The 17,545-nt window shown below is 38.6% G+C and overlaps 1 protein-coding gene across 2 annotated transcripts in view; it reads right to left on the bottom strand.

Moving 5' to 3' along the window:
• Positions 1-12,630, bottom strand: part of LOC109405902 (ankyrin repeat domain-containing protein 13C) — a 56,442-nt gene extending 43,812 nt beyond the window's left edge. The window contains exon 1 of one of the 2 annotated variants that reach the window (XM_029858762.2): positions 12,115-12,630. In XM_029858762.2, the coding sequence (XP_029714622.1) occupies positions 12,115-12,226 (112 nt within the window). In that variant the 5' untranslated portion in view covers positions 12,227-12,630. The remainder of the gene's footprint in view (positions 1-12,114) is intronic. The other variant, XM_029858763.2, reaches the window with a different exon arrangement.
• Between the last annotated feature and the right edge of the window lie 4,915 nt (positions 12,631-17,545).

Raw genomic sequence — 17,545 nt, 5'->3', positions numbered from 1 at the left:
GGCATTGAACTGATGATCAGGGGACTCAATCCCACTAGTGAGCTTGATATCGAATCCTTCATAGACGAGAACTGGTCTATCGGCCATCTAGGAAGAGCATAACAACTGCAGTAGTACACCTCGTTGGTCTTCTCTATTGCGAAGCCCTCGTGCGACGTGAAAAGTATTTCCTGGACCAGAAAACGATAAGTTGTACAGATTACCATTAGTTTGGCCTTATCCGCTACCTAGTTCCCGTTATCGGGATTGATGCGGTATGAGTCCATTAGTAGGGCGATGTCTGTATTTGACTCCGAGACTGACTGCCACAGCAACAGTTGTGCAGCTCCACAGTGGTTCCGGTTTATCTGTGTAACCTGCATCGTCGGTTGGTTCGACCTCCTCACGTCCCTGGACATTTAGGCTCACCCGTCGTGTGACCCTTGTTCGCCGTGCAAATCAGACATTTTAGTGCCGAGTTGCACTCCCTGACCATATTGCCCTCCACTCCTCAATTTCTGGAGGAATTTCTGTGTACTACATTGTCTCTTTAGAACTTGTTTATGAAATGCTTCTAAGAATTCCTCCAGAGGTATTCCGGGAGATCTTACAGGAATTCCTTCAGAAAATGCTCCGGAGATCTCTCAGAAATTTATTTAGGGATATCTTAAAGATTTCCAACAGTATCTTTGTCTGAAATTTCTATAGGTATTTCTGCATGGGTTTCTCCTTGGAATTAGGTACTTTCAGAATTTCAACAGAGTGTGTTTTTTTAGGAATTTAGAAGGTATCTTATGAAGTGTTTTTTTCAAGTGCTAACCAAGATTCATTCTGGAATTTCCACAGAGAATTACAGAAATTACTTTAGGAATATTTATCCTGGTATTCCTCAAGAGATTTTTTAAAAAAATCTTCTAGGAGTTTTCAAAGGTATCACTTCAATTTTTTCAAGAGATTTCTTAGATAACCGCTTAGTATTTTTTTTAGAAATTGATCCCGGGATACTTTCAGGGACTCTGCAAGTTATTGTTTGATAAATTTCTGAAATCCCTTGGGCAATGTCCTGAAGGAAATTCTCAAAAAACTCTTGGAGGAGTCCTTCGAAGAATATCCATTTTTAGAAGGATTTTTAAAGAGATATTGACGGTTTCTCCCCTTATCGAACGCGACGATTTGAATCCGTAGCAGATGAAACCGTCGCAGGTAGGAGTCTGACGTTTCTCCGATCTCACTAACACAAACAGCAGCAGAGGTGGTGCTTGATTCGTTGCGATGATTCAGAAATGCCGACTGGAAGCTGGCAGCGCGTTTTGTTATGAAAGCAACATACAATATTAAGAGGAAATTCGAGCATGACCACGCTGAGGGTGACGGGTTCGATTCCTGGTCGATCCAGGATCTTTTTGTAAAGGAAATTTCCTTGACTTCCTTGGGCATAGAGTATCTTCGTGCCTGCCACACACCATATACGCATGCAAAATGGTCATTGGCAGAGGGAGCTCTCAGTTAATAACTGTGGAAGTGCTCATAGAACACTAAGCTGAGAAGCAGGCTTTGTCTCAATGAGGGCGTTACGCCGAAAAGAGAGAGAGAGAGAGAGAGAGAGGAATTTTTGAAAAAATCCATGGAAATTTTTTTGCGGTAATCCATTGTTGAAATTTTCACTAGCACTTGTAGTGCAGTAGCAGAGCTTTCATTTCTGCATAGTTACATCACGCTATTTCGTCTTTTCTGGCACTATAACAACTTTAAATCTGCATTAAAAGCAAAGATGCATAAAATGATTGCATTAAATGCGCATGTAATGCTACAAGAATACCGCATTTCAGTGCTTACTGGTTACTTGGGAATGCAAGAATCTATGTAAAAATGTATGCATGATTTGCTGGATGAACCCCTGAACACATTCCTGCCGGAATCTTCAAAGGAATTCTTAGAGCATTCTTGCGAGTTTCAGAAGGGATTTCTGAGAAAATACTACATCATCTAAGAAGAAAGAATCCCTTCTAAGTTCTAAAGGAAACTATGAATTTTCTTTTGGGGGGTTTATTGGCATTTCAGTCTAATTTGGTCAATTAAAAACAACTATATGTTTTCTTAACCCGACGTTTCGGTCCTTATTGAACCTTTTTCAAGATATCATCCAACGTACAGTCGATCATCCAAAGAAACTCTGAATTTTCTAAAAAAAATTCCTGAAGGAATTCTCAAAGAAACCTCCGAAGGCATTCCAGGCAGATTTTTTTTTGATTCCCTAGAATATTTTAGGAAGTAGAGACTGGAACGATTTCTGAAGGGGTTTCTAAAAGAATCCTTCGATGAATTTCTGAACGGATCCTTTTTTCGAAGAGTTTTTAAATTGAATTACCATAAGATTTCCTTAGAAATTCATGCATGACTTTCTGAAGCAGCCCATGCAAGTTTTTCTAAATAATGTTTTGAGTAGTTTCGTAGCAATAGTTAGTGAAATATTTGACTTGCTCGGTGTTCAAAAATGTTGTTTTGATCTCAAGAGCTGATTATTCAGTGAGTGACTTGTAGTAATCATGATGGCACCACTGCATAAGACACTCATACTCACAGCTACACATCTACACGATCTACTCAATTACAAACATACACAAAATTTAAATCAGGTCGCCCTACATGCTTATAGTGATTCCAAAATCATCTTTTTCCATCTATCCAACTAGTTGACACTTATGAGGGCGTCGATGAAGTAGATAGCCTCTTAAGTAGGTGTCATATCATCATATCCTTTCCTATCCTCGTAACGGAGAAGATGGGCGTGACCGGCAATGAAAGCTTTCCTCTTCCTTAGGCCTCCAGTTCAAAAGCTATTCTCGCCCCAAGTAACATTTTATTTATTTATTTATTTATTTAATTCATCTGACTTAAGTCTACATGAATATTTAAACTAAAAACTATAGCAAACTGGAATTTGACACTTTTCTCTTAAAACATCTAGAACTTTCACCAAAAACAAATATCTCATCGAGTAACGAAAAATTTCGAACGCACGCAGTTAATGGTTCGTAGAAGCCGTAGGCTGTTCTGTGAAATTCAGTTAACAACAAAGCCGAAGACCTTAGTTGCCTCTCCATAGCTCGGAAGTTGATTCGTGACAGAAGAGAGGGTGCATCAATCTCGCCGTTAAGCAACTTCACAATGAACGTAGATTGCTGGATGTTTCGCCGTCGCTGCAACGAATCGAGTCCAAGAAGCCGACATCTCTCAATATATGGCGGGAGGTTTTGTGGATCACGCCAAGGCAAATTCCTCAGTGCAACCCTTATGAATCTGCGCTGGATGCGTTCTATCCTGATGTTCCACGAAAGCTGATAAGGTGTCCATATAATAGAGGCGTTTTCAAGTATGGGACGTACCAGAGCACAATAGAGAGCTTTAAGGCAGTGAGGATCCGTAAAATCGCGGGAAACTTTCGTGATGAATCCCAGTTGCCGTGTTGCTTTCGAAATAATGCTGGTTATATGCGGGTTAAAGGTTAGTTGATTGTCCAGGACAACACCCAAATCGTTGACTCGGTCGACACGCTCGAGAGCATTCCCATCAATATTGTAGTCAAAGATGATGGGACGCTTAGATCGGTGAAAGGTAATTACCGTGCATTTTCCAACGCTAATTGTCAGCTTGTTCAGCTTACACCACTCTACAAAAATATTTATACGTTCTTGAAGTCGCAAGCAGTCTTCACCAGATTTTATGGCCAGATATATTTTGAGGTCGTCAGCATACACGAGAACGTATTCCGATCCCAACAGTAACACGACATCGTTGAAGAACAGCGCAAAAAGTAGAGGTCCAAGATTACTGCCTTGCGGAACGCCTGATTTATTGCTGAATGCACAAGAAACGGCAGAATCCAGCTTGACACGCAGAACACGATTAGTTAGATAACTTTCCAACCACCGAAGAAGTCGCTCCGAAGCACCGGGGCGAGAAAGTTTGCAAAGAAGGATGCGATGATCAATAACGTCGAAGGCGGCCTTCAGGTCCGTGTAAACCGCATCAACTTGAGTCTTGGCTTCCATATGACAAACACAGGTATTGACAAAATCCATCAGGTTCGTTGTAACAGAGCGACCAGGCATGAATCCGTGCTGGTTGGTTGAGATATAGTTCCTGCTGCAGTTAAGTATAACGTTGCTGACGATGATTTCGAAGAGCTTTGATCCCGCAGAAAGACTGGTGATTCCTCTATAGTTCCTTACGTTTCTTTTGTCACCCTTCTTAAAAACAGGAAACATGAGTGATTTTTTCCACAAATCGGGGAACTTCTTTTGCTCAAATGACAAGTTAAATATACGACAAAGAGGATCTGCTAGAGCACCAACACACTTTCGTAAAATTACAGCCGGTATCCCATCAGGTCCAGGTGAGTAAGAGCACTTCAGTTTCTTAGATGCAACGATGATCATATCCGAGGTAATGTTGAAGGTATCCAGATCAGCAACGTCTCTTGGTAGATTTGAGGCATCAGCTTCTGCTTCTTGTTGAGAAGTATCACACTGTGAGAAAACCGACGCCAAGTAGCTGGCAAATAACTCGCAGGAATCTTCCAATGAGGACGACTCGTCATCATCAAGGAATACATTTTGCGGGATTGAAGAATTTCTCCTTTTAGAATTCACAAACCCCCAAAAGCTTTTGGGATCTCTGCGAATACCGAACTGTACCCGTAGTACATGTGACTTGTACAGGACTGCATTCAACCGACGATACGAATCACTGGCGAGTTTAAAAGCTTGTTGATTGTCGACAGAGCGATGCTTACGAAGAAGTCGCTGTTTGGCGTTTCGGTTACGTTTCAAGCTTCGAAGTTCTGTTGTGCCCCTAACAGGATTCACAGGTCGTCTTTTCACGGGAAGATTGTCGCTAAGCCATGCACAGATAGTGTGGCAAAAACGCTCTAGAGGCGTTCCACGGAGTCATGTCAGTCGATCCTGAGCGACCATTTCAAAAATATCTGAAACTTTGCACAGTTTTTCAATTTCATCTAAATCGCCAGTTTTCGATATCAAATTTTTATTTTGAATCACGACTAACTTTTCAAAAGGGTGTATGCGAAAATAGTTCAAAAATATTCTAAAAGCTGCACAGCAAAAACGGATTGTTCGATTGTTATGAATTTTTCAGCAAAGTTAGATAACTAAATGATGATTCCTAACAAAATATACACTGTGAAAAATTTCTTTTTTTACTTTAAAAAAATATGATCTTTGTCACAAAAACTCAAATATCTCAAAACCCTATCTTTTTACCAACGTCAATTTTTTAGGGAAAATGGCCCATTATATCAGCTATCTACCATAAAATTTTGGTGATGGTAAACTGATAAACAAAAAAGTTATAACATTTCAAACATTTCACAGTTTTTACATTTAGTAACAAAAAAAATTTTTTTTCTGTGTAAATTATTTCGAGAATTATATGTTGATGCTGATTTTATTGTAAAGGCTACCGCCTGAATTAAACAAGTTGTTTTCATGATATTTTTGTTTGATTATTCATAATTACTATAGTATCTATTTGAAACTTAGACGCGATCCAGTGTTGTGATCAAAAATATTGAGAGTGTCATACTTTTTATTGTACGTGACTGGTGAAAAGTTACCTTGATAGCGTTGAAAAGCTGTTGATCATAAGAAAAATGGAATTAAACTTATTTTTAAGACGAAAGCTGCATAATAAAAGTTTTATATATTCGCGTATACGTCTAGTTGATCTGCAAAAAAAATACCTCTTAGAGAACAGACTTTATGATCGGAAGAATGCGAGTAACTTCAACAACAACAAATGCATGAGAGGTACATACCACAGACAAACAGACGAAACGCCTAGAATAATATTCGTGAAAATCCATCGCCCAGTTCCCACTACCACCACCTGGTGGAAATGTTTCACGAAACACTGCGTTGTGCAATATCGTCATCAGAAGGCGCTAGTGTGAAACGTCAAACGCAAAGAAAAACGATGGGCACTCTTCTGGTTATGAAAGCCACAACCAAGATTCAAAATGATCGTTAAAGGCGTGGTCAATGAAAATTTCGTCAGTGTTACGTTTGTTTGTCTGTATACATACCATGACAATGCTCACGAAAAAGCAAAAAAAAAATACTACCGCTATGGATATTAAAAATTTTATAGTAAATTTTTTCTTCAGCCAAGTAAACAACACCAAACTAGTCAGTTAAAACTAATAAGTGATTTTGTTTATTATAATCTAACGAACAACATGAACAATCGCTTTCTCAAAGGTCTTCAAATCAACGCTCTCTTGTAGGCCGTTTGATGAAAAAAAAATGTTCAAAAGAGTTACGAAATCTCACCGAAAGCACCATAGATAAACTGGTTATGCCCAAATTGAATACAAATTTACGCATTTGCACGTCCTGCCGTCTAGACTTTGACAGACGAGCCATCTGTATATCATCGGTAAAGCAGGGCGCAGGAAGTTCGAAAACGACAACAACTGAGAAATTGCCAGAAGTGCTAAGTGCAGAGAGTCATGCCACCATACCATCAGCGACATTTGTTTAAACAATATAATCACGCCCCTTTTCAAAAATGCTTTGAAATATACTTCAACATCTATACCCATTTCAATATTTTTAACGTTGCAAAACACGCTTTCAACATTCATCTTGAAGAAGAGGGAAAACACTTGTCCTCAAATGTAACAGCAAATTAATGAATAAACGACTAATGCGCGGAGGGCGTGATAAAATCGGAACATTACTGTACATATAATATACATAATACATAATAAAAACAGCTTGTTTTACTCACGCAAGGCCATTAACAATAAAATCAGCATCAAACTGCGATTTCCGGCCGAAATAATTTACACTAAAAAAAAATTATTACTAAATGTGAAAATTGTGAAATGTTTGAATTGTCAAAACTTTTTTGTTTATTAGTTTATTATCACCAAATTTTTATGGTAGATTGCTAATCTGCCGTAATTCTGCAAAGTGACGTAAGCGACATTGATAGTTTTGGCCCATTTTTTGGTTACTATGCATAAAACTCTTGCTCATCCTTTAAGTTTCTTTCCAAAGATGATAGATTACGATTAGATCTTGCATTCTAATACAGCAGGAATACCACAGTGTTATTCTCACCCCAGATATTATAAATAATATACCAAAAAATATCGAAATTTTGAATGGCGCTTACGTCACTTTTCAGAATTACTGCAGTAATATAATGGACCGGTTTCCTTAAAAAATTACGTTGGTAAAAAGATAGGGTTTTGAGATATTTGAGTTTTTGTGACAAAAATGATATTTTTTAATGTTAAAAAAATATTTTTTTTTCACAGTGTATATTTTCTTAGAAATCATTATTTAGTTATCTAACTTTGCTGAACAATAAAATCAGCATCAAACTGCGATTTCTGACCGAAATAATTTACACAGAAAAAAATATTTACCAAATGTGAAAATAGTGAAATGTTTGAAATGTTATAACTTTTTTGTTTATTAGTTTACCATCACCAAATTTTTATGGTAGATTGTTAATACAATGGACCGTCTTTCCCAAAAAAATTACGATGGTAAAAAGAAAGGGTTTTGAGATATTTGAGTTTTTGTGACAAAAATGATATTTTTTAATATTAAAAAAGATGTTTTTTCACAGTGTATATTTTCTTAGGAATCACCATTTAGTTATCTAACTTTGCTGAAAAATTCATAGCAATCGAACGAACTATTTTGGCTGTGCAGATTTTTGAATATTTTTGAACCATTTTCACATACACCCTTTTAAAAAGTTAGTCGTGATTCAAAATAAAAATTTGATATCGAAAAATGGCGATTTAAATGGAACTGAAAAACTGTGCAAAGTTTCAGTTCAATAGAAAATCATGAATTAAAAAATTTCCTTAATTTTGATGCTGTTGCTTGGAATCGCTCTCTACCATTTCATTCACATCGGTGACATTTAGCAGTTCGTCCCAATTCACGCTTGACAAAAATTCGGTTACCGCAACAAAATCAAGCCGGCGATAGTTCAAGGCTCGTGATTCTTCTCGAGTTTCAATACTATGAAGCGGAAATGGAACGGTGAATGAAATTTCCAACGGGGGGTGGTTAAGATCAACGGGTAGTAACGGTGACACAGCTCTAGAAACGTTTATAACGCTTTCAGCAGGCGAAAAATATTCCAGATCCAAAATTCTACCAAGGTGGTTGGGATGATTATTGGCTTGTGTCATATTGAGGAAGTCAAAGCCGTCAACCAGGGCAGCAGCTGCAGGAGGTAGTGGAGTGACATTGTCGTATGTTAATCCTTCGGTACCTCTCGTCCAGGACAATCGTGGTTGATTATAATCCCCACAAACCAGAATATTATCTGTTGAGGAACTATTATCACATAGCTCTTGCACCGATGAAATATGTGCATCAATAGTTGAGACGCACTTACTACGATCTGGCGGAATGTAAACGGCCATCAACTTCAGTGTTTGTCCCTTAATGACAGATGAAACAGCGATTTGCTCCAAGTTTAGGCCACTTCTCAATTCGATCAACGAACTGGGATACTGTTGCGCAACAGCAATGAGAACCCCACCGAACCGTGTCTTATTACTATTTTTGGCACTGCGATCGCAACGATACACATTGTAGGCAGTACCAAAGAGCTGTACAGAATCGATGCAATTGATGACCAATTAGTCTTGAAGAGGTTTTGAGAACCGTCATAAAACTCAATACATTTTATTTTAGTTTTATGATAGTTGTAAGAACCTCTTCTAATCTCTATTTGACTGAAGAATGTTACTTGGGTCCCAAATAGCTTTCCATAAGTAATTGGAATTGAAGTATTGAAGCTTTTAAAATGATAACTTTTTGTATGCAAGCTTCGAATTACAACCTCCCAAAAAAAGGAAGGTAAGCTACCAAGACTTGCTTGTATAACTTATATATATTATTTTTGACGTTCATGTAAATTCCATGATAGGTTACTTCTGGGGGAATTCTTCTAGAACACAGGTGATCTTGTTGAACTGAGGCAAACACTCTTCTTGACAGCAGAATTTTATTTAGAGCTTCAAGCTAAAACGATAGGAGACCATTAGCACATATTACAAAAGCTTATACGTATAACCTTACAAAATAGTGTTTTAGGTAACGAATGATTGCTTCTTTAGCTCTTCTAGCCACTCTCGTGCTCGGTTAGACCTTTGCCTGCAGCAGGAGATATTTCTAAAGTGTAGCGATTTGGTATCGACTAGTTCTGCACAAGCTAAATCAAAAGCAAGCGATTCGAATTAAATTCAATAATTAGTTCAGAAATATATGTGTAGATCACTACTCGGTAAGCAACTACTCGAAGAAATCACGTTTTTAATGTTTTTCCTTCGATGACAGCGCAGTGTGACGTGGCATGGTGAAGTTGGTTGCAATGTTGTTGGTTGTGGCCAGGGTTGCCAGTTGCGGTGCTCCTTGTAGCAACTTTGGTTTAGTCAAATGTCTCTTCCGAGAACTCATTTTCAGAAACTCATCCCAGAGAAACCTTATGGTTTCTTAAAAAAACTACAACAGAATTTTAAGAAAAACTTCTGTGAGATTTTCAGAAGAAACTTCTGTAGGATTCCCGAAAAGAACTTCGAAAAGATTTTCAGAAGCATCTGCTGGAGGACTCTCGTAAGCAGCTACTAGAGTCTTGAAGGAAACCAAATAGGCATTCCTGAGGCATTTTTAAAGACGATTCTGGAAGAAGCTCTCAGAGGAATTCAAAAATGAAATCATGAATTTATTCCAGAAAAAACTTCTGCTGGAAGCCCAAAAATCAACTCCAGAAGAAACTCCTGAACGAAGAATTCCAAAAAGATTTCCTTGATGAATGCCAAAGAGGAACTCTGTGATGAGTTCCAGAAGAAACTCCTGTAAGAATTCCAGGAAGAACTTCTGGAGTAATCGAAGAAGAAATTCATCGAGGAATCTCGAATCGGAATTTCTGTAGGAAATTAAGAAAAAAAATGGGAGAATTCCTGTTGGAAATTCCGAAGAAGACTGCAAAGACATTCATGGAGGAATTCCAGAAGAAAAATATATGAAAATCTCAGAAGCAACTTCTGAAGGAATTTCAAAAGCATCTCTTTGGTAAAACTCAGAAATAATTTCCTGGTGGAACTCTTGAAGAAACAGCCGTAGAAACTCCGATATTAAAAAGAGGACATTTGGAATGATACACAAATTATGTCACGAAAAAAATCGACCTTTTTTAAACACCCTTCTTGTATGGGGTCTCCAGTTAGCCTAGTGGTTAAGGCTAAGGATCGCCAATCTGGAGATGGCGAGTTCAATTCCCGTTCCGATCGAGAAAGTTTTCTCGTTTCCCTGGACATAGTGTATCATTGTGCTTGCCTCACAATGTACAAATTCATGCAATGGCAGGCAAAGAAAGCCCTTCAATTAATAACTGTGGAAGTGCTCTAAGAACACTAAGAGAGGCAGGCCAAGCTCCAGTGAGAAGCAGAAGAAGAAGAAGAAGGGTCGCCACGTTCTGTAAACCCACCCCAATTCCCCTTCCTCTAAAAGCGTGACGTAATTTGTGCGTAATTTGGTTTGATTCCAGAAGAAATTCTTGGAGAAATCCCAGGGGTCATGAAGTGTTATAGATTTTCTAACATCAATTTTATTGGTCAATACTTAAAATAGTTTCGGCAGAATTCCAAGAGATAACATTGAAAAGCCCCATAAGATTTCATGAAGGTCCTAGAACTGACTACTAAAGGAATCCGTTAGATTGCTGAACGAATCTCGAAATAATTCATGGGGGAATTCCTGGTGGAAGTTCTAAAGGAAACTCCAAAGGAACCCCTGGAGTATCACTAGAAGAATCCGGATGAATTTTAGGGAGTCATTTATGAAGAAATAATCACAAAAAAATATGTGAAAGAGTTCCACAAGACAATTTTTGAGGAATTTCAATGAAAACAACATTCTCATGAAATACGGATAATCGAGTGCGTACACAACACAAGTATTGTGATTTGTCTCATATTTACAGTCGTAACAGTGGAATTGGGCTGTTTTCTATTTACTTCGCATATCATGCACTAGCAATAGCAATCTTTCTATTTTTCAATCTTTTTTTTTACATTTGGCCGAAATGTTATATGATTAAAATTATTTTTAATCATTTGAAAGCTACAACCCGAACAAAGTCTGACAGCAAATCGAAAACTAATTTTGATGTTGTGATATTGTAAATTATGATTACTCAGGTTGATGTCGTTTTGGTCGTTTTAACGGTTAAAACATCAAAAATGAGAGCAAAATAATGTTCCTGTGAGAGCAAGTTGAAAACAATTCCTGCTATCAGTGATGGCAAATTGACTACTGTATTTGCTATCAGTGCGAAAAAATGGAAAAATCGTTAAATTTAGAGTTTTTTCGAATAATATGGAAACCTAAATGCAATACGTTAATTGCACTGATGGTTTATCATTAGATGCTTTATACAAGGTCGCCTAGAAGTTTTGAAATGACTTCAAAACTTAAACATTTGTAATTATTTTAAATGACAGCAAAACGATATCAAAATTTGAAATCGAAATTAATCAAGACAATCTGATATCAAAATATGATATCAATTTGCTGCTGATTACAAATCGCGTTTTCGATTTGCTATCATTTTGTTGTTAGACTTTGCTCGGGAAACTCTACAGGATAACATCTCGTTATGCCCGCCTTCAATAACAAACTATACCACTATCCACCCAATGGGGTTGGCTGGGTTGAGGGTGGCAGTGGGAGTCGATACCGCACAGCACAGCCTAGCACTCGTCGTCGTCGTCGTCTATGATTATCGATGCATGAAGTTTTTTCTTCAGTTTCTGATGGTCGATGTGATGTATTTATATTCCACCTCGAGTAGTGGTTTGTGGAAACCTGAACCACTGCAAAACAATTGGATAGAAGACGACGGAGACGACGACGAACTGGATGACAACGCGATCGAATGACACCACAGCGAGGAGAGTGGTCATCATCGCCAGAGAAATTCCCACCACACAATCCTAGACCAAAGTGCGTGTATACTTTTCCTCGAGATTTCCAGGGCTTCCTCCGAGACGATTCGGAGCGAAAAAAAAAAACTCACCATGTTTGTCCTTTCCGGAGGGTTCGTGCGTCCGCAGCAACTGGGACAACTTTCGAGTGTCTCCCTTGAACACGCACTCGTGCAGCGGATAGGACTCCTCGTCGGTGGACATTATTTTCGCCTGGTTCTCGGGGTGGCGCAGGTGAATGCAAACATTTTTTCCTACTGCAAAACAAAACTGCAACTCGTCGATGCACACATCTATCTAGCCTGCACGGGGTTTGTGGGTCTGCCTGATTGACTGGGGTTTGTTACGGGTTCTTGACTGCTTGCTGCCTGCGACTCTCCCGACTCACTCGCTACTAGACACTATGAGGAAGGCTGTAGGCAGCCAATGCAATGGCCCAACATAGATTGGCTAGGCACTCTCACTGACTGGCTGGCTGCCGCTCATCGGGACTTTCCTGGGATGGACGAATGGGGTGCGAACGGGATGGTGAAGGTCAGGGGAAAACAACGAGCGGACGCAGGTAGTTATCGAATGCGAACTCTGCTGAAGGAAAGGTATCTTTCACATCTTTCTGCTTTGCGAGGTTTGTCAGTGCGCAATCTCGAGCGTCGATTCGGTGAGCTGGTTGTTTCAGCAGCGGCGTGTGGAAGAAAGATTGCAACATTTGGTTCAAGTTTCTGTTCAAGATAGATGTGTAATGCATTTGAAATGACTGTTGATTTTGTTAGCATCTTTTGCATTATGTAGTTAATTTTTGATTGCCTACACACTTGGAAAAAATCACCGACACCGAAATCTCAACCGTTAAGTTTTTTACCGGAAAAATTCGGTGACGTTTACCGAACTTCGTTAAATTTTGACAGATAAACGATAACATTTTACCGAAATTTGGTAATTTTTACAGGATTTCGGTAAAAAACCATTACCGACCACTCAGCTGTTGTGATTTCGGTAAAAATTACCGAACGCGACTAGCTGTGTATGGTTATCGGGTTGAGACATTACCTAACACAAGCGTTTATATGCTTTGTAAGTTCCATATGGCCGGGGTCTTGCACTAAAAACTTTATTTCAAGATAAGTAATTAACTTCAAAATTCATCCGTTCACAAAATAAACCAAAGCAAACGATATTTACATTTTTTTCCGCACATGTGTAGGTATTTATATGACCTGCAGTCTTTTAAATATTACCAGAGTTGAAGAATATATAAAAAATATTGTATCCCTTTGGGCTCCAATTTTTTTCCAAGCGTTGTTATAAAGTTGGGTCCACGTATTTCTGTAGTTTTGCCAAGTGAAGAATAGTTAAAATACACAGAAAAAAAATAAAAATTAAGTTTTGCTGCACGAAAACATTAAAGTTGTAATTTTGGAAGATATTTTCTAAGCTGTACTAGGTTACCCAAACTGTCTTTGAGTTTACATCGTATATGGGTATCGAGCTAGCTCAGCAAAACTTTTATAAATTTCTGAATATGGGATCTGCATTGGCTAGGGTTTTTTTTGTTGCACAGAGTTGAGTCATGTTACACGTTACAGAATCAACTAGGTTTTTCGGAGCTCTTATTGTATTGATAGAGACTACGAGATACTTTAGAGGTATTCGGGTTTGCAACGTAACAACAACCAGGTTGGCCACAGAGTCGGGTTTATCACCGGGATTTTTGAATTGAGGTGTAACGCCATCAAAATGTAAACCCAACCCTAGATTTAGCATTTTATTCACTTCAAATCCTGAATCTTATACAATTTCACAATTATACCATAGGGTAAAAGGGTATAATGCGCCCCACCGGGGCAAGACGCCCCCTTGATTTTCTAGCGATTCAAGCGCTTTTCGCATGCGTGAACGATTGGAAATCTTAAATATTGAAGAATAATTGCCCTCAAGCTGGTCCTTTAGTTGATTGGTACAGAAAAGACATGAAAATATCAAAAAGTCTGAAATCGCGGCTTTTGGCGTAATATTTTACCTCCTGTAAGCTAACTTTATTGTAAACGCAGCTAGCTCGGTTCGCTTGGGCTATTTTGCAACTTTTATGCAGTTAAACACTTAGTAAAAGACCCTCCTAGGATAAGCATGTGGTGGAATTATTCTCTGGGACAGTTTTATCACGGGGCTGGACGTTTTTCTTTTAATGGGGCGTATTGCCCCGTTTGTTTTGAAACGGCAAATTTTGGAACGTTTTCGAAAAACGTTTCAAAGCTTTCATAGCCGCCCCTCCAAAGGCAAAGTTCGCATGCAACACTTCACTGACTTCAGGAACAACGATTTGCAGTGGACAATAGATGGAATAAGGCGCCAGTTTTAGGTAATTGCCATTTCCGCTTAAGGGGAGCATATTATACCTGCTTACCCTACTTCAATCCTTCAAAGCCTTAGGCAGATATTCCAAAATCCAAACAATTGACGATAAGAATTGTTTACTGAGTGATTTCTTGTATGATAGACAACTTTACAATTAATTCAACGATTAGATCTTAAATTTAGGCACAAACATTTTATAAATCACAATGTTGAAAAAATACGATTAACCTGGGAAGAATATATGTAGTTTATCTAAAAAATGTGAAGAATATCGCAGTTTAACTAAAAAAAAAGTGAAGAATATCGCAAGATTTTTGGTAGCAAAGCTTTCTGAATGATTTTAGCAGAAATGCGAAAAAAAACATCTCCTATATTTTCCACATTATTTTTACCAGAAATATCCATGACTTCCGTAGGAAATTTTACACGGGACTTTGCCAGAAGTAAATTCAATGATTTTTCGCAGAATATTTCACAACGCAGTTTATCGAGAAATCCTGGTCGAATATTATCGGGGAACTATGTAACCGGTTGGTTCCAATTCTTAGGTTTTCGTGTGTATGAGTCTATGTTTGTAGAAAATTCACGTTTTTAAATTTAAACAAAAATACAGTAGGACGCACCCTAGCGAGAAACTTCACCGCTGCAAATAAACCGCTGCTCTCAAAAGGGTGTTAAGATGGCTGGCGCTAAGAAGGAATTTAGAATCAGGTGAGTGCCAATGGGCGCTGCCATCTTCATAAGCTGAGGATGAGTCAGAAGTATACCAGGCGTCCGTGTGTGTAGTTCAATTCATGTAGTGTAGTTCTGTGCAAAAGCGTTAACAACCCACCCCCCCCCCCTTTTGGGGCAGGGATTAGAAAACCAGAGCTACCAGACTACCTCCGTTCAGGACCTCGTATCCGTTGTTTAAGAACGGTCACACACGGCGGCTCGGGAGTCAAGATGGCTCCTGAGCCTAATAGCAAAGGATCCGCATTCGTCCGAGCCCGGATGATCTCCTCAGGCCATGGGCCTTAAGTGTCAAGGAGGAGTTCCCCTCTCGGCCGTCCAAGGTGGCCATGCCACGGCCGGCCGATCGTGTCCACGAGGGAAGACGCCTGATCGCCCGACACCACCCAGCAACGCCTGCTGGTTCCCGTCGGCCAAGCATCGGCCCGACAAACCCACCATCGCATTCCCGAGCTGCCCCGGCGGCGAAATTCCGGCCACACGGTAGTGCAAGAGCAGCCGTGTGGGCCAAAGCGACGAGGCGGAAGTATCTGCAGCAGCGGTCGTGAGTACCATCTACAAAAGTCTCGCTTACACGCCACAAGAACTGTCCAACCCACACCCACACTCCACAGAAAGGTTTTAATAAAGTGTTTAGAAATGTGAACTTTCTTAGTTTTCATACTTTGTCCGCGAAGCCCCTCCGATTACCGAGTAGCATGCCGGCCCTGAGACCCAGCTCGAGGGGTCTCATACTACTGAGCTTGAAACCGGGAGTAATTGGGAGTCACTGTGGCTGCGGAGCAGCCCCTTAAGTCTCCGGGGTTACAACTACATATGTAAATTTGCAGGGTGTCTACTGTCAACAAATCTGACATTATCAGGGAAAATAATTTAGCTGAAATTCTGGTGGTAATTAGGAAAATTTTGTCGATAAGATATTTATGCAATTCAGTAACATAATTTATATTTTATGTAACTCATTTTGGTATGATAATGGCCAATTTTTCGGAACTGATTTATTATGCAACTGAAATGAGTTGCATTATAAAAAAATCATTGCATAAAATTTTATATGGAACTCGTTGCAAAACTCGTTTTTAAGCCCTCTTCGTATGTACGACTCGTGCTTAAAAATATCAACTTTTTGCAACTCGTTACATAAATAACTATTCATTGATAGATATACAGTTTCTTACCGATTTTGGCAATACCCGTTTTTGTCTACTCCCGATTTTGGCAACACCCGTTTTTGGCAACAATTTCTTACCGATTTTGGCAACACCCGATTTTGGCAACAATTTTTTACCGATTTTGGCAACAAAAAATTTTGATCAAACATTTTTACCGAAAAATCGTTTGTATTTGTAAATGTGTTTATATTTTAGCGTTACTCTTCTTCAAAAAATCAAAATTTATTAAATTTTCCAAAACCAACAATTTTACAAATCACGACGTAATTTATGAACGTCACCTACAGGGATCGTCCTATAACTTGTGAATAGTCCATTTTTTAAATATAAGCCAAATTGACGTATAAAAGTTGAAAATAATCCACAAAAAAACTTACCGATTTTGGCAACATAAAATTCACCTCGTGTTGCCAAAATCGGTAAGAAACTGTAGTTGCACGGTGTGCCAAAAATCGTTATTAACAAATATCTCCTTATCTCCTCTGAAAATTTTAAAATGTTTCATCGAGGGAAACTAAAGGATTTTCTTATATGAGTAAATATGCACCGCTATTAACAAATAAAAATGTACTCTATGACCAATAAAAATTTACTCCAAACTAACATCCGGCATTCGAAAGATATACTATTCTAGTATATCCTCCGATAATTTGAAAATGTTTTATCGAGTGAAATCAAAGTTTTTATTGTTTGAAGATTTTCCTCTATTTTCATAGAATTAGCTCATATATGGGAATATTGTCATCCTGTGCTCTTCATATCATAAACAAATAATAACACTGCTCAACAAAATTTCTAAAAAGTTCGTATTTTGAGATGAGAAAAAAAAGAACAGGGTTTTGGAACCCTAGAAGTGTCAGTGAAAGAATTTTCGAAAAATATTGGATAGGGACTTCACAGTTCAAGACCGAAGTTTGAATTGAGAACTTGGGGCGTTCTATTAGGGATTCTAGGGTCCCATACCCCTATTATTTTTTTCTCATCCCATAATGCGGAACGGTGTAATGAGTTTCACAAATTCCAAAAGTACAATATTCAAGCAACTCCTCTGATAATTTGAACATTTCATTGATAGGAATGTCAATTACCATGGCGTGAGGATCTAATTAATAATCCATAGTTCTACCTGCTACTCGAATACAAATAAAAATGTGGCACGCCGTGAGCGTTGATTACATAAACTTTCTAAGAGTTTGGCACCCGTATTTTTTGTTTGTTTTTAAGCCCGTTATATTGTGTCGGTGAATTTGAAAATGTTTCATGGTGA

The sequence above is a fragment of the Aedes albopictus genome, chromosome 2, assembly GCF_035046485.1.
Source record: "Aedes albopictus strain Foshan chromosome 2, AalbF5, whole genome shotgun sequence".
NCBI classification, from domain to species: Eukaryota; Metazoa; Arthropoda; class Insecta; order Diptera; family Culicidae; genus Aedes; species Aedes albopictus.
This window is presented reverse-complemented; position numbering and strand designations above follow the sequence as displayed.